Source organism: Mycteria americana, chromosome 7 (assembly GCF_035582795.1).
Source record: "Mycteria americana isolate JAX WOST 10 ecotype Jacksonville Zoo and Gardens chromosome 7, USCA_MyAme_1.0, whole genome shotgun sequence".
Taxonomy (NCBI): Eukaryota; Metazoa; Chordata; class Aves; order Ciconiiformes; family Ciconiidae; genus Mycteria; species Mycteria americana.
Genome location: NC_134371.1, coordinates 39,330,606 through 39,348,676, shown reverse-complemented (window position 1 = coordinate 39,348,676; position 18,071 = coordinate 39,330,606). Strand labels below are relative to the sequence as shown.

Below are 18,071 nucleotides of genomic sequence, written 5' to 3'. Positions count from 1 at the left end.
CAGGCCCGAAACCCGCGGTGCCGCCCCGGCCATCCCTCAGGTCATCCCTGAGGGGAGCCGCCGGCCTGAGGGCAGCGGCCTGGTCGGAGGCCCTGACGTCAGCCGGTGTCACCGGGCAGCGCCTGCCAGGACACCCTGCGGGACGGGGACCCCGGAGACCTGGCTGCCCTCGCCCCAACCCTGCCAGGGATGCGCAACAAGCACACCCAGCGAGGCCCCAAAATCCAGCTCCTCCACCCAGAAAAAGCGGCCCTCCACCCCAGGCAGCCCCACGTCCGGCCACGGCCTCCGCGCCGGCCCAGCCGTGCCATCGCTCACGCACACACCCACCCACGTCACTGGCTCCTGGACAGAAGGCGCCCGTTGCCCAGTGCCCCGGGGCAGAGCCGGGCACCGCCGGGGTGGACACGGCCCTGAAATCCAGCCCTCCACTCCCTCCCCACCCCTGAGGCCAGGGCGCCCCGGCACTGGGGGGTGCCCATCGCTGTTGAGGGCTGGTTGCTGGCTCGGTCCCCAGGAAAGCCATTAACCGTGCTGGGCCCCACCTAGGTATTTTAGGCAGACTTGCCATGCTAGAAAAACAAGCCTGCCAGAGCCAAGCCTTGCCGTGGCAGGGGAGGGTGAGGGCCTCCACACAGGGCACGGCTCTGGGGGAGCTACGGGGCTCCCCAAGACAGCCCGGCTGCGGGGGACAGAGCCAGTCAGACACGAGCCTCGTGGGATTGCTGCCGCGCATCCTCTGCGTGTCTGGGCTGATGCAAACAGGGCAGAAGAGGGTTTGCTCCAGCCCTGCCAGCTGTAATTAAATGCTTAAGGGATTATCACACCTTGCTGTCCAACTAGGAGGGAGAGAGGTGCAGCCCGGCCCCTGCATGGCTGCTCTGGAAGGTGGTCCCCGGCTATTGCCGGAGAGCTTGCCATGACTCATCTTTATCCAGCTGGCGATTAAAAGACAAAAATCCCTGTGCTTAGGAATGTCATCACCGTTATTTTACCTTGGGCTAAAGTCCTTACTTTAAGGGCTCGTCAGCTTGATTAGGCTATCACAGGGAAGGAGAGGTGCTAAGCACTAGCGTAATTGCCGGCATCCTCCCCGTCCAGCTCACCCCTCCCTCCCAGGGAGCCCAAATTCCTTGAATCCTTTTTTTTAGATGCAAAAGCAGCATCTAACCCGAAGGCACACGGGCAAGAGCCCACACCCCAGGGCTCCGGCTCCTTTTGAGGTGAGCCACGCCATTGCTCATCCCCCGAAGCCCCGGGGTGGGGATGCTCCTGCTTCCGGCTGCCCGGGGAGCTGCTGCCGAGGTCCTGGCCGCCAGCCTGGCACGTCCCCTCCCCACCGCTGCCTGGGGAACAGCCTCCCTCACCGGCAGGGTGTGGGGCTTTCCAGGCACGGACTTGCCCCAATAGCCTTTTTTCCTTTTAACCCTGCTGCAAAGCGAGAGATGAGGCTTTTCTTCCACCTCAAACTGGGAAGAACTGGATTTTCATTGCAGAACACCCCGAGACAGGGCATGGGCATGGAAAGCTAAAGATGAAGCAGAGATTTTGAAACAACCCATTTTAAGATGGATTTGAGAATAACTAAGATGAATGAAAAAAAATCAAGCAGCAGTAGAAGTCTGGGGAGGTTTTGGAAATGCCCTCCTAGTGCTGCCTGCCTTTTGTCCTCTCTTGCTTTGCACCCCCTCACTGCTAGCGGAGCCCGTGGGCAGCAAAGCACAGGGGATGGATGCTGGGTGACCCTGGATGCCTGGCTGCTGAGCCCCCAGCCAGCCCTAAAGCCCAGATTTAGGCTCTGGTAGCACATTTAGGAAGCTACTTGGTTTTCAGCTGCGCTGCACAGCAAAGCCTTCAGCGCCCAGCTCAGCATCCTTAACTTTGGGAAGAACTGTGCTTCGCTCCCCCGTGGCAAGGCCATGGGCTAAGGACCACCGCAGAGGTCCCCGCACTGCACAAGTCCCTGTGCAGCAGCTGAGTGGTAGCTTTAGTTCATTAAGCTCATCAGCTCTCAAATCTCCTTTCCCAGACTAACAGTCAGCAGGAATCTCCTTGAAGTCAATGAGGTGTGGGCAACACCAACAGGCTGAGAGCCTCAAAGGCTGCTGAGATCTCACCAAAATAATTTAAGCCCTGCAGAACTTGTTTTGTGTACCCAGAATGGATCATTTTCAGACACAAAGAGCTACTCTGATCGCCTCTGTGCTGGGTGAGAGAGGAGACGAGGAAAGAACAGTTGGGTTTTTATGTATTCAGCCCTTGAAGTGCTGGAAAGGACTACTGAACATGCTTCAGAGACTGGGGAAAGGTTTCTACTGTCCATTTTTAAAAGCATGAATCTGACTGCAAAACACCAACAGCTCAAAATGGCCAGGTAAGCTGACCCAGGACCTTCTCGCTTCCCTTTAGTTGTGAAGGTTCGGGGACAGGGACATCCCAAAATGGACTTTCTTCCTTGAAAATTAAAGAACACATTCCTACCTAATTGTGTGATTCCAGGAACTGACTCCAAGAAAAACACGCGACCAATGCAAGACTCATGATACAATCATGGCAACCCCGTCACCCGGCCCTGGCTTTCTGGAGGCCATTCAGAGAAGTTCGCATCCAATTCCCCTGTGAGTGCCTCGGAAATAACAGTTGCAGAGGAGGCTCCATAGTTTTCCTGTCTCTTGCCAGCCCTCATGAGATGGACTGATGAACTCAGTGAAGCCCTCCTTGATCTGGACCACAGCACCACTTAAAGTGTGGTCCTTCTCTAAATAAAAGAAAAAGCCCCATTTCCCCAATTAGCATCTCCAAACAGCCTCAGAGAGCGAGTGAAAATTGTGCCACCTGTCACCTCCCAGCATGCTGAAGTCAGCTGGGATATTCCAGTCCAGGTGGCACTTTTCCACTGGTGGCACCAGTCACACCTCCACTGAGACACAGTTTCAGACAAGACCTTTGGCAGCGTCTGTGCGATAAACCTGCCAGCTTCTGCGGCTTTGCTGAGACAGGGAATAACACATGGAGTGGATGAGAACCCCAACTTCTTCCCACACCCAGCATCGGCTCTGCTGGGCTCACACCTATGAAGACCAGGAAAGCCCCTTGTAGCCCCCACTGGTAGCTGGGAATCGCCGACTACGCGAGACAGGCTTGGTCGGATGCAGTTGATTTCTACCTTTCAAGCCCAACCAGCCTGTAATAACAATAGACGTAAAAGAAAATCCAGGGTGCATTCTCAGGATGTGATGAATGTGTTCACGTAGTTCGTGTCTGCAGAGAGACTACAGCAATACCAGCCCCTTTCTGCTATTCACCCTCTGCTGATTCATCCCTGCTTGAAAGGACAGCAGCGATGCTGCCCTTGCTCTTTTTGGAGGGACCTGGGGGGACTGGGAGGAACCGGTGCCATCTTTGGTATGTCTGGGTAGGAAACATTTTACCTGTGAATTTAAGATCTACTTAAAGTCATAAATCATCACCATGACCCAGGATGCACAGAGCAGATGTTTTCCACTGCAGCTCATCTGCCCAGCTTCCAGGAGTGGATCGGAGGAGGCCACACCGCCCAGATTTGCCACATCATTATTTGGCAGCTGGTTTAATTGCAGCGCATGAAACTGAGAATACCACACAGATGACAACGGAGCACTCCTCTCTTGCTGTGGCAGTAGTCCTGCAACATAAGCAAGGTCTCACCTGCCAAGGACTGGTGTGCCCAATCTCAGGTTCACCAAGCAGCACTGGCTCCATCACCTCCGCAGAGCAATGCAGCAGGACACGGACACTGGACCAGGCTCCTCGATGAGCTCCTCAAGCCAAGCAACATGAAGGGTAGGATCCCCTGCAGCCTCCTTTATTTTGCTGGAAGAAAATAAAAATCTCTGGGACACCCCCCCAGAACCAGCAAACACACAGACAAAACCCTAGTTCGAGTCAGCGTAGATTTCAAGGGTGCTGACAGCCAAGTCAGCCTGCAAGAGAAAGCCACCCGAAACCAACACTAGGGAGGGAACACAGCCCAAGGGACACAGCAGGTCTTGCACAGTTGGAGCAAAGGGCTGGAAAACTAGAGCCAAGAGAAACATTCAGAGCAGGAACCAACCAGACCTGCTCCAGGCCATCCTCACACAGCACACCTGGCAGGCAAAAGAAGGCATCTTCCCCCAAACATCGCCCCCCATGCCCTGCTCTTGCCCAACCCTCACCCTCCCGAATGGAGCTGCTGCCCCCCAACAGCTCTATTCTCCTCCTTTTCCCAAAATTTCTGCTGGATCTTACGGGTGAAGAGGCAGGAAGGTGCAGGGCTGGGGCTACGGGTTTTGTTTCCTCCAGTTTCCAGACCTCACAGGGTGCCTTTCCCTCCCCCACAGGACCCGCATCCCAGAGAGTGCTCTGTGCTTTCAAACTCCATTACATCTCATCTGCATTCCTGCCCACCAACGGCCCGTGCTCCGGGCTGGGTGCCAGCGGCCGGGCAGCCCCCCTCCTCTCCTTCCTGCGCGCTGAAGAGAGCTGCCGGCGTTCAGTGGCTCCCCACCGGCTCCTTTTCTTCTCAGGGCTGTGTTAACGAGAGCTTGGACATTGCAGAAGCCCTTGTGCTAGGCAGGGCGCAGTGACTTCTGGAGCAGAGTCAACATTTCAAGTGCTCCAGTGCTCTGCCAGGCATTTTAGGGCATGGGATGGCCGCAGCTGGTACCACCTCCCTAGGGAGGCACCCGGGAAGGGAGGCACCAAAACAGTCCCACTCAATCCAGCGTGCCGTGGGGAAGGCGGCTGCCTGCCGTTGCCCAACCTGGGAGTTTCACCAGGTCCACAAGTGAAATGGCTGTTGAAGGCAACTGTGCTCCAAGGGTTCTGGGAAGAGTTGCACAAACACCACCGTAGAAAGTCAGTGCCAAAGTGAAGCAACGTAGACTTGCAAATGAGGAAATGAGAGCCTTCATCAAGCTGATTACTGGGCATCCTGGGCAAGGACAGCAGTAGCAATGCAGCAGTTTGCCGTGTCACTCGCCAGAGTGCCGTGGCAGCGTTCCCACCGCTCAAGCTGTTTTAGAGGGAAGCCAGTTCTTTAGCCAGAGAAGCACAGACCAATTTTTTTTTTCAACATGAAATGCACTCTAAGCCACTTCCAGGGATGGATGCTGACGGCTGCAAGTAGATCACTGTCTGAAAATACAGGACTCGTGGAGCAAAATCGCTGCAGGGTGAGGAAAGCAGCAACACGGATGCTCTCCTGCTGCTCAGTAATGAGAGCACAGAGGCTGCAGCACCACTTTGTCTCGGCCCTTTGGACACCAAACGACCTACCGCTGCGCTTTGGCCGGTTCAACCCCCTGAGCTCAGAGGGCTGCAACGTGCTTCTCTGTCTGTACGAGGGCTGCGGACGGTGCTCCCGGCATGCTCCGCTGAGGACTACTCCTACTGCACGCTGGCACCGTGGGACTGCAGCAAAGCTGCTTCCATAATGAAAATCTGAGTGCAGCAAGTGTTCCTCCATGATGAGGTACCTCTGCTAAGGAAAAGCAAAGAGCAAACAACTGCTCAGCACAGCGCAAAGCCCTTGCAACAGTTTTGTTCACAAAGGTCCCCCCCATTTGATGCATACGCCCCTCCCAGGCAGAGAAGAGTGGTGAGGAGTAGACTGCCACGCAGCATCCTCCAAGCTGGAAAGACCAACGCTGCGTTTTGTAGGCATCTGTAGTAAATGGAAAGCGAAGCCTTTTCTGCTGGGCTGTACAATAATAAATGGCACCCAAACACAGCAGAGGTACAGGAGCAGCAGCGGCTGTAGGACTGAGGAGGCTCGATAAACGCGCTTGGTTTTACACATTTCACACTGCCACTCGTTCGCCACATGCCCACACACCTGTGGTTTGGCACCGTGACTGTTCAGCCATGCCCTTATAGAGCTCTGGGACCTTTCACGTGTTAAAGCAGGGTTGGTGTTTTTTGCTGGAAAGGAAACAGCAAAGATTTAAGAAAGTTCCACCAATATATAAAGTTTCTAGGGAACAATGTTTGCCTCCTCGGTGAAGAAGTGATCAGTGCTGGTAACAGCAGCTGTAACAATTTAGGAGCCTAAATGAGGGATCCGAAACAAGGCTGAAGTTCTGAAGAATTTAATTCCAAGACTGCCATTTAGCATAAAAATAGCTTCCCCCCCAAATGTTTTAAACCATGAGTTTTTAAAACCTATTTTAAACAAACATGTACAAGGAGTAATTTTTCTCCTGCAGATCATGCACTGCACTCCTGCAATGATTACACAATGCTATTTTCTGGTTTTGCTGTTATCAACGCCTGGCTTTAACAATAAGGAAATTCTAATAATGTTATGATTAAGGCAACTCTAATGGGATTTTGTGGACTGTGATTGGCATCCCAAGTACAGCATCAGAGAGGGGAACGTACAAGGGACGAATTTCCAGGACACCTTCAGAATTAGCAACCATTTGGGTAATTATAAAACTCCGTTTTATAAAGAACCAGGAAACAAGATTAATTTATAAATCAGTTTATTTACAGATTTTGTTCTCTTAAAGTACATTTCAATTACCAAAGATATTTACACTGGTGTACACAGGGACCACCCTGGTTATTTTACAGTTCTTAATTACAAAAAAAAAAAAACAACCCAAACCAACAACCCCTCCACATCCTTGGGTCTGTCTACTGTGCAAAGCTGTTCTGGATGTGAACATTAGCTGAAACTGGCCCAAAAACCAAGTTACCAGGTTATTTACACATACACAGTAAACGGGTTTCTTTTCAGCATCTCCACAACACAGTACACAGGGAGACAGAGCCTCCCAAAAGGCGGCTTTGCAAATGTATATCAAAAGGCTCTGCAAAGTCAAGGAAAAAACTAGTAAATGCAAGTTAATTACAGTATTCCTCTTTCATCTGTATATATTTTTGCATTTAATGTTTAAATTACAAATAAGTTCAATAGTTTGCTTTTCTCCATTTTAGTTGATTTGTAAACACTTCAGATGCACTAAATACCTTATAAGATTCAACTGTTTCTCTGCTGAAAAGTACTTTATTTTCCTAATATTTTAAGGTAGCAAAGGGATATGAAAGTAGGAACTGCACGCAGTTCCTCGCAGAATAGTCACTTAAAAGGTCTCTATCACTGTGCTACTGAAGATCTTCTGCAGGTACACACTTATTCAAGTATTGCAAAAAGCTAAGGCCACTTTTTCAAGAAAGGAAAGTGAACAAGATGGGATTTTTCAATCCCTCGTTCCACCTTGTGAGCAACAAGCCTTTTCTGAAAGGTAGAAGTACTGATATTCCACAGCTCGGCTCAGGGAGCATCCTGCTGTGAGAGAGGTACTCGCGCTCCTTGTCCTCACAAGCCTGGGCTTTCCCACCTGGCACCGAGATCCTTCTGAAGAGGGAACCGCATCTCCCCAGTGATGACAGCCACTGCCCCAAACAGCTTACGGGTCTCAGAAAAATGTCTCAGCCTTGAATCTTCCAATGTGGTTGCACCAAGATAACCAGGACCCAGAAATATCATCTTGTTCTTATAATGGGAAGGTTGGGGAAAGGAGAGAAATAAAGAATTCAGCCTCTGTTTGTGAGACTCCAGGCTTCCCCATACCTCCTCGTTACCAGCCATGGCCCAGACAGACCATTGCTTCATCGCGGTAATCATCAGTCCACAAGTACTCAACACACTTGAGGTTTTGAGTATACACTCGACTCAAAGTAACTCAACACACTTGAGGTATTGAGAAGATCACTCATGTATGTTCAAGTGTTTTTAGGGTTGCTCCTAGCAAGGATTGCTACCAAAAATAAATGGTGATGTTTGCAAAGGAATAAAGCCATTACTTAGACACAGCTTCCTTCCGCCCAAACAGCTGTAAAAATAGGTTACTACTTCTGTTGAGGGTACTAAACCAGCGCTATCCAGGCCAGCAAGACAACAGGCAAACGATCTCCAATGGTCCCCAGCACCTAGGCAGGCCAACTGTATAACCTTCTCCCTGCTGGTGGACAGACCAGAAAAGCCATGCCAGCCCCGCAGAACAGTTGAAAAGCCTCGGGGATGCAGGCAACCTTCTCAACACTGGCCACGGTATCTACAGAACAGAAACTAACTTCATTTCTCTGATACTCCAGCCACAAAGCTATGCTGCAGGTTTCTGCCTTCTTTCCATAATTCCTACCTATAAAAATAGCAATCCTTGCTATTGAAGAAGACACACCAAGGAAAGGGAATATGAGGCAGTGACACCATGCCAATTAAATGCAGCAGCTTTAGTTTGCTTCTGTCTTAAGCATTTGAGAGTTTCCTGGTTCAGCATCATGACATTTTACGTGGACAAGTGAATCACTTAGGAAAAAAAGCTGAACAATGCTCCACCAAGACCATCCGACTTCCAGCCAGCCAGAGGGGCCACTACTGCAGGACAGACATGCATATGCCCATTGGAGGTGTTCCTATACATGATGACCTCCTCCTTGTTCTTCCCCTCGTTAAGCTCCCATGAATATGGCTCACCATTAACTCACAAGTGAGGTGCTGGCAATACTACATCTGAGAATTTGCATGGACCTCTGACAAATCCAACATTTCCCAGTGCTGTCCCTGAAGAATTACCAGCTGTGTGTCGTTGTGCAAAACGCAAATATCCCAATGATAGCTCCCCCCTCCTCCCCCCGCCCCCCCCCCCAAAAAAAAGGTGGAAAAGAGAAAACAAAATGGAACAGTAGCAGAGGTATGCATAACGGGAAGCCCAAGAACCAAGCAGATGACCGAAATGGTAGAGATCTCCTCGCCACGCCTATTGTGGGCTGCATCATCTTTGGGGCACCTCTGGGGGCTTCAAAGCATCTTTCTGCACTCCACTATGTCTGGAGAGTGTGACTCTCCTCTGGGTCTTGTCCCAGGTTAGCAAACAGGGATGTCTACTATTAAGGCATCAACATTCGATCCCAGATTGTCTGTGTTCCTCCAAGAAAAACACAAGAATAGGAGGGACAGGTTAGGAACAAGCACTCAGCAGAAGGACACTGCAGTTGAACCCAGCACTGAATAACCATTAACAGCTGCCCATGGCCTAGAAGTTCTGGGAAAGGAAGGAAACAGATGGACCAGGGAAGTTTCACATCATTTTTCAGCTCAGTCCCCTCAACTCTCCATTGTCTCCAAACCAGGTGAGGTGAAGGTCCATTCCTAGTCCTGCCTTTGCTTCCCACCCCTGGTCACTGAGGTTTGGTTCTTCTCACCTTCCCCCCCTGTATCTGTCTCAAGAAGCTGGAGGTTTTCTGTGAAGAATAGGGGACTCTGAAAGTTTCCAGAACAGATGCTTTCTCAAGTTCGGCTGTCTCAAAATGTAAGACAGTGCAGCCAACTGCACAGGACACTCTCCTATAATCCACTTAATAAATTATCTGAAAATAAATAAAAATCCCACAAGCACAAAACATGCAGACAGTCAAGCACTGGACACCGCTTTCTTTGGTGAATACACTCTGTTCTCTAAACTGTTCAAGTAACAGCTTCTCCGATTTATTCGGTGACAGTAAGGGAAGAAGCTGCGGGATTGAAGGCCAAATTTTTGTGAGGAAACTTTTTCCACTCCCGCATGTCTTGTGCCTGAGAAAATCCTGAGTATCCATTATCTGGGAGCAGCTAGTGCTCCAGGAAGAGAAGTAGTGCTACACGGTAGGAGGAAAGTTGTCCACGGGCTCATCTTTCATGCTTGACATTAGGCGGCCTTTATCTTGCTCCACCTCAGGACTGAAGGAAGTTATATAGGAAAAGCAGCAAGAATTCTTTACTTGAATGCAGAAAGCAACATCATCTAATATCCCTGGACTGGCTGGTACCATACTTGGTACATCACAGAAGAAACATGAAAATCAGTTTCACAGAGAAGGGAATTAAATGGGCTCTGGAGCAGAAGAAACTGATGCACATTGTTAGGGCTGCAGGAGAAGAGGTGTTAAGATTATAACACTGTTCAGTACGGTAAGTCTCCATTTATGACCAAAATCTGACCAAACTGTTTCTTCTCCAAATTACTCACATTTCTAAAGACAAGTTGAGTACTGATGGCTGACAGCCATTCCAGCAAAGCAGCCAATATCCCAACTTAACCCAACCCTTTCAGAGCACAAGCTGAACATGTCAAAGCCCCAGGCCAGGGCCCCAGACAGCTGCTGACAGTTATGTGGCATAACTGCATTGGCACACGAACAGTCTTGAGCACTCCACAATACAGCCTTGAGTGAGGGATCAGCCTGTTCCAAACAATAAATCTGGTGCGAGGTCTCTAGCGGCAGCAGATGCAAATTCAGGTTCCTTTAGTCACATCTGAACTGCCTTTAAACTCGACGCATGGAAGTCCAGCAGCAGCGCTTGCAGGGTGGAGAGTACGTCAGGAGTCAGAAAGGCCCATGACTCAGTGGTTACGCAGCTGTAAGTTTATTTTCAGCACTGTCACACAAGCAGCAGTCTCCGCTGTTTCTCATTTATCTGGTTCAGCACATCAACAGTGTCTCTGATTAAGGCCTCGAAGATCCCGTCTGCCAACTGCATCTTTACACACAGTTCGTCCTCATCATAGTTCACCCACTGCGCTTCTTCCTCATGAAGTTCCTGCACCTGGAGGTCAGAAAGGAAAAGGCAAAACAAACATTACAATTCTGTTGCTCTAGGATAATATCCCCTGCAAAGTTCCAGAAAGAGTCCAAAACAGCGCGCATCTGCCAACAACGTATCCGTCTTTGTAAGAGATTACAGGAAACGCTTGGAATAGCAAAATGAACACAGATCTATTTGGACCAGGCTATTTCACTGTATGAACATTTTCTGCCTTTGACTGTAGTATCCATTTTAAAGGATTTCATATTCCTGCACAAGTTTTTCACTTGAAGGAACTCAGCTAATGGGATATTCTTGGCCAACAGCAGAAGCTCCATTAAAAAAGTCCCTGATTGTGTATTTGCAAGAGGCTGATTCCATGAAGCTTAAACTGGTAAGAAATCATGCAAAGGCCTTGAACAGGGGAAGGAGAAAAAGAAAAGACTTTACTGCAGTTCAGTTTATTTGAATAAGAATTAGAAAACCTAAAGGAAATAACTAACTTTTCCAATTCTTCTGTATAGGAAGACAAAATGCTGGCATGTGTTGTATGATAGTATTACAACTAATTTGCACAGACTACTCCATGCTTCGTTGGATTTGACAGCGTTATTACAAATGGAATTTTGTACCATTGCATCTAAAAGAGTAACTCAAAGGGTATTTATTTCCTTCTATTCCTAAATTGTTGACAAGCAAAATCCTGTTTTACTGATCACTGGCAAATAGGTGCTTTAGTAACAGACAGAAATAAATAATTTCATTCACCAGATCAAGTCTTATCAAGGGTCTCTCCAAACCGGACATCTCCAATTGAACTTATTAAAAATTTGTCTAAGTGACCATTTCAGTATCACAGATACATCCTAACAAAGCTCAAACTTTTGAGAAAAGAGTGGGTGCAAACATCACTCATATTTTAAAATGACAAAGAAAACCTGCTGAAAGCTCTTTCTCTGCTCAGCTTCAGCAGAAAGCTCCTCTGACTGTAAATCCTACACTCTGAACTCAAAATACATTTACACTGTCCACACAGACAAGTGAGCCAGACACCTAGACACTGCCAAAACAAGGTTAAAACATACTGAAAATCCACTAATCCAGTATCAATATGTAATAGTGTCATTATCTAAAGAGAGTACAAGAGCTATAGCCCCAACACCATCTCTCCCTCTTTCGCCTGAAGCTAAACTGCCCAGAAACTTGTCCATTTTGAAGGTGACAGCTGCTGTAGCATAATGATGATTCAATAACTCAAACACAGTGTGAAGCCCAAGAACAGGCTGCTATGGGAACCCCAGGGAACTGGCACTGCTTCAGGGTTTGTAGCCATTCATAAGGCTTCAGTTATACATGGGGTTTCAGTCTGACAGCTCATTTCTCCCTCTCTTAAGAGCTTGGGGAGAGGGGCAGGGATCTCATCCTGCAAACAGCTTTGGAGGAGTCACGCTATGTGCTTACAAATCTCTGTGCTACTGCGGTGAGCACTCCTCTTCAGCACAGCCCTCATTTCCCATACGGCTGTCAAAGATAAGGTGTTAATGGTTTCATTATGCTTCTTACTAATAAGGAAGAAGTAACAATATTGGCAATCAAACTTTGAACGAGTGTTGTAGGTGAAAAATAAATTGAATTAAGTGGCAGATAATTCGGTATAAGTTTGTATGGGGGCAAATGTCTGAAACAGACTTCTGAACTCCCTCTCAAGCAGAAGCTTGCTGCCTGCAACTGGTATGTGCTGGTTGTAAATTTTGATAAACCCTGGCCTAAACAATAGCAGCATGTCCCAAGACTTCCCAGTCCTCCCATCAATAAAGAGGCGTAAGATAGAAGCACCAATGTAGAGGCTGATTATGTGTTGTGTGTCTGCATCACAGACTATTTAGATGAGGAAAAGCAAGAGATAGGGGTCATGAAAAGAAGAGGTGGTGCCAAAAAGAAGGGTTCCCAAAAAGCAGAAGTGGTCTGGGAAAGAAAACAGGGGCCCCAAAGGGAGAAGGTAAAGATCCTGGCTGGAGGAAAGATCCTAGAAATGGGGGAAGATCCTGAAGATGAAGGAGGTGGGTGGAGACAAATGCCGGGATGCCCAAGGACCTTGACTGATGATATCCAAGACTGGTAACGAGGAGCAGCTGCACAATAGCAACTGACAACGACTTTCTGCCTGACCCTCCCAGGCCAGCAGCAACCTCGCTGCTGGGAAGCGAAATCGAGACCTAGTGAACCTAACACTGGAGGTGGGGGAAGCAAGTAAAAGCAGGTTAAAAGCTCTGATCTCACTGGCCCTTAAACAAACCCCAATATCCAGATCCACACTAAGCTGCTGTTTATTCTGTCTCACCTGGAACACCATGATGGGACAGTTCCTTTACTGTGCTTCAGATGGGGCAGGGGGAAGAGATTCATGGGATAAAGAAACAAGTAAACAGGACAGGACAAGGTAACTTGATCCAGGAAGAGAAAGGCTGGATGTTAAATAGCAGCAGAAAGATCAAGAAAGAAAAACGGTATCAGTGATCAATTTTCTCTTGTCTCTATCATTCCTCTCTCAGAGGCACAGTGCACAATTTCCTTTGGCATTAGGAGGACTTCCTCGAGCATACTTTTGGAAAACCAAGAGAATGTGCAATTTGCAGCTGCAGGCAAGTCTTGTTTATAAGGTATTCAGAACGTGTGGAAACTGCCTTGCTGCTTTGCAGCCCTATCTGCAGACATCTGAGCCGAGGCAGTTGAGACTGCTTTGTCTGGGAAATGTTTGATCCATTTGTTGTATTATTACAAACTGCTTCTAAGCAATGGAGATAGTTTGCCTATATGTGGCGACTATTGTGGCTTTCATGGAAGTGGGCTTTGCATTGTCTTCGGTACATGCAGAGCATTTAAGTTCTTGCACATTCTCATGAAAAAAGTAAAACTTCACATATTTAATACCAGGAAGTAAGCTCTCTATACCAGAGAGAAACTGCATTTGGGCAAAGTCAGGAAAAAAACAGTTTTAATGGAACTGAATTCCATCCTACAGGAAAAGATAAATAGTGACACAATGCAGAAGGCTGTGTAGTATGGTTTTTGTGTCTTTGGTTTTTTTAAACACTCAAGGAAAGAAGGGGGCATGCACACAAAAGAAAAATCAGGAGATAATGAGGCAGCATGATCCTGCTGGCCATCTAATAAATGCCACAGTATCAAAAAACACTTAAAAGAATATAATCTGAAGGAAACTTTAGAAAGTAAATTAGTAAGTTTCGATTTCTGAAGGTTCCCATTCAAAACCATGAATATCTGCAAAACAAACTACATTTAAGGAGTAACTAGATCATTTGGAGACTGAAAAGTACAAAAATCCAGAAATAAACTACTGCCTTGGAAGAATGCCAGTAGGGGGAAGGCAGGCAGGTGCATTCTCACAGCTCTTCACTCTCAGAGTGCCTGGAAATCTTAAGATACACAACTGTGCATACGAGCAGGCTTCAGTTCTCTTCTTACTGTTGCACTCCCCTTGGGTTTAGATCTTGGGCACCACAGAAGTTGGCTTTCCAATTAAGCCAGCTTGAAAGGAACAGCTTTGCTTTGTTGCAGAGTTCAGAACTGCATGGAGAGAAACATTCTAGCCCTTAAGTCAACAGGTCAGAAGATCAAGTACTTTTCAGCGCTCTGTTGGCAGGCTTCTCAGGTGCGAAAGCTAAACACATAGGTTCAGCAGTATCATGTGAGCTTTGCTTTCTCAAGCTCCGGATAAAAGGGAAGGGGGGTGGCAGGGAAAGCAATGGTAGAGTTTGTGGAAACAGATCAGCAGAGGGAGTTTTGGCTGAAGACCCCAGTGAAAAAAAAAGTAGTGGAAACAGTCTATTGTTAGCACCTGAACTTAAATAAGGAGATATGAGGGTTCTTTGCTGTAGTTTAAAAAGAGGTTTTGAAAGGTGCAGGCAGCCCTGATGTACTGAAATGCGGCACCTCAGTCTATGTGTACATTTGAGATTCTCGCACTGACCACAGACAGCATACACGTGATAAAGGTGGCAACACAAAGGGACATGAGAAGAAGAAAGCAAACACCTAGACGCTCCTTTAACTTGGTTTTAAACAAAGTATCTTTTCATCTAGGTGAACCTCCTGTACTTGTTTACTGAAAGCCAAGATTTGCTGTAGATGTTAATAACTGGAGCAACTATCCAGCAGATCAGAGATCTCTCTTTCCAGGTGTGGTTCAAAGAAATTAGGAAATTGGTACACAAGCATAATATTTGTACTATTAGTTCTCTCAGGAATCTAAACATAAGACTTTTTTGTGCATGCTTTAGCAGCCTCCATATCCCAGAAACGAGTGTATCCCAGAATCAAGCATGCTAGGATATGCAGGTGCTATACATAGATACTCTATTTACATACAATTAAAATTAAATCCCTGGGAAAAAGCCTGTGTTGGAAACCTTCCACTGATGGGCAATTAAAAGACCACACGACCCATGACTCGAAGTTACTTATATGTCTGCGTGTGTGGAATCAATTTCAGGTATAATTAAGTGAACCACGGTGTTAATGACGACTCATATTCCCAAGCAGAACCTTCACCATGATTATAGCCAATAAAGATGTTAATCATCCTGCAATACAAGCCAACAAGTAACTTTCAAGAACTAGTACACAGCCAGACATGCTCTGTCTTACGCAGTTTTAACACTGAACTGCCTCTGCGCCAGTGGCAGCTGCATTTACTACTTTATGACAAGTACTACAAGAGCAGAAGTCCTACTTGTTGCTTAGCTTTGGGGAAACCCTTAGCTGTGAGTACCATCTGGCAGACTGGTTACCTTGTACTAGGGATTATCATGTCCCATACTGTTTCTCTGGAGTCTTTGCTGCTCTAACCCAACAACTTTGCTAACCAGATTCAACTGGGAGGTTGCAGATCTGGTCTATTAAGTTATCAGTCTCCAATTAAACAATATTACTTCAAAATAAGAACATTTTAAATTAAAGAAGAAAAACATATTCCCTTCCTAAAGAAAAAGTTTACTCTCCTTTCAGTGAAATATTTCAATGTTTCCTTCTGCAAATTCATGCTTTAAACTTTTGGGAGTGGGCAAATTTATACTCCAGTCAAATCAGTAGGCATGAACAGAGAATTTACTCAAGTCACCTTACTCCACTGGCACTAGACTTCTGTTTTTGTCAATAGGGTGCTCTCTAAAATTAAACACCTTCTATCAAGACCTTCTGTACCCTTTGTATTCTTTAAACAGCATGATCAAATACCGAAAAATACAATCATATGTCACACTTCAGTATGGTGGACAGTATCTGATATGATTGCTTATTTTCATCCACTGACCAGTATATGATCCACTCGGTCTCGTTTCTTCCGCCCAAATTTCATCATCTTCTGCCAGTCTGTTTTGTGATTAGGCTCCTTCCTCAGGCTGAACAACTTCAGTACTTCAGCTGCAATGAAGCTCTACAGAACAGTAAAGATGAGATTTATCACATTTGAGCTAAGAAATGAAACATATGCACAAAGTACCTACCCTGAAGAGTCACATTACAGAATGCATAACAGCTTTCTGTTTAGCTAAGAGACATACGGTGTATGCAAGAAAGTTACAGTGAAAGTCTCTGAGGCAGCATTACACAGGCAGAACAATTATTAAATCTAGAAGGGGGGGTGGGGGGGGTGGGGGGGGTGACACCTACTGCTGTAACAAACTTGAGAACAGAAACTTAATTAAACAGTACAGCAAACAGGAGATTATGACAATTCATTTTATGGGAGAATATTAAAGAAAAGCAGGGTGGGAGTTTTGTGTCCTTGTCCTGTGCCCCTGCTCTCCCCTGCCACACACTTTTGAAAGTCTTCTCAACTAACAGAGCAATCTAGATACTATTTCTGTCTTTTCTAGGCAGTTAACATGCTGTATCTTCAGCAGGTTAATCAAAATACGGTCAACCCCCCCCCCCTCCAGTTTCAGAAGAAACAGTACAGGTGGAAGTCTTCATTTGTGTCCTGATGAGCTGTACGGCAGGTTCTTTGTTGAGCACTTTCAGGGAGACAGTTTTTTTCCAAATGTCAAGCCCTGCAAGTTTAACCTAGGTCCAGTCAAGCTCCAGCTTTTTGGGGTTTTGTCCTTTCTTGAGCACTACCACCAGTAACAGGAGACCTCCTCTGGCTTGCAAAATACAACAATGCCCTCACCAGTCAAATTTTGGGTTCCTGTGGGCAACTCCCATTGTCCTCAGTGAGGCTGGCACAGGTGTGTCTGAGCAAAAGATCCAGCTCATCCCATTTGGCCCAACCCTACCGTTGGATCCATGCCAATATACCCATACAGAGTTCCACTGAAATCTGCTAAAGCAGCAGCCTGTCAGCATACCAATTTTATAAGACCAAGGTCATCCTGGCAGCTCTGCAAAGAGGACTAAGGTTTAAAAGCAACCAGTACCAGCCAAAAGGACAGGGAAGCAGATCTGTTCAGTAAAAAAGGACCATTTTGACAAACTCCCTTTCTGGTTTGTAATCCCATTTCTCTTCTCAACTCGTCTCTTGCAGGATACACCTGTTATGATCTTTTAACACCCAAGCAAGTGCCAGTACAGTATTTTTCATCTCACTTTCCCTGCATGACAAAGATTTCTTCCTACCTTGACTTCATCCAGATCATTTGGATCTTTCACTCGACGAAAGTAAGCAGATGCGATCCTACACGGTTTCATCCAAATAGGCTGATTTAGATTAGGATCCTCAGCAAAGATTTCCCCAAAGATCTCTCTTGTTAAATCAAATACCACCTTAACAAAGACAGAAGTAAAAGTTAAGGCTTTTGTTGTTCATGGTAAAGATTCAAAGGGCAAGAACAAAAATGCCTGAAGATGGTACCTTTTTATAAACCTGCTTGTTTATCATGTCTGTGTCCTGCTCTTTGAGGGTACTACTAAGATCTGTATGAAGGCTGAAACTTTGAAGATCATGACCCAGCTCTTTCAGTTTCCAGAGTTCCTCAGCTGCTGCATGCACCATACCTTCCACCTCCACCGCAGTATGAGGGACCGCCAAAGGCTCCTCACATGGCTTTGTTGGCACTTTCTGCGGTTCTACCTTGGGCAGCACTGCTGGTTCCTCAGCTTGCTTCTGCTGGACCTTACGGGAACTCAGGCCATAGTCCTCATCAAACCAGTCTTGATCATCTCCCAGCACACTCAGGAGCTCCCGATTGAGCTCCAGCTCTGCCAGTCTCTTGGCAAGCTCTTCCTGTCCGCTGGCACCAAACACTGGACTCTCCTGTGAATTAAGAGCCACAGAGTAAATATAAAAGTGGTGTCACACTGTTGTCTAACTCAACTTATATTTTTAAATGCTCTACTGATGTAATTGGCAATATATGCACAAATACTCACAAAAATAAATAGCCCACAGTAAAATTAGAAATGTTTTGGTTCAAATACCTGGAGTTTCTACCACTCCTGATGAATGCTTTCAGAGGGT

General features: G+C 46.8%; 1 protein-coding gene across 6 annotated transcripts in view; it reads right to left on the bottom strand.

The window, feature by feature from the left end:
• Nucleotides 1–6,495: 6,495 nt before the first annotated feature.
• Nucleotides 6,496–18,071, bottom strand: part of CEP350 (centrosomal protein 350) — a 77,659-nt gene continuing 66,083 nt past the window's right edge. For all 6 annotated transcript variants that reach the window (XM_075507951.1, XM_075507950.1, XM_075507953.1 and 3 more), the window contains exons 35-38: nucleotides 17,466–17,867; nucleotides 17,231–17,377; nucleotides 15,927–16,049; nucleotides 6,496–10,615 (exon numbers count right to left, since the gene is read on the bottom strand). In XM_075507951.1, the coding sequence (XP_075364066.1) occupies nucleotides 10,451–10,615; nucleotides 15,927–16,049; nucleotides 17,231–17,377; nucleotides 17,466–17,867 (837 nt within the window). In that variant the 3' untranslated portion in view covers nucleotides 6,496–10,450. The remainder of the gene's footprint in view (nucleotides 10,616–15,926; nucleotides 16,050–17,230; nucleotides 17,378–17,465; nucleotides 17,868–18,071) is intronic.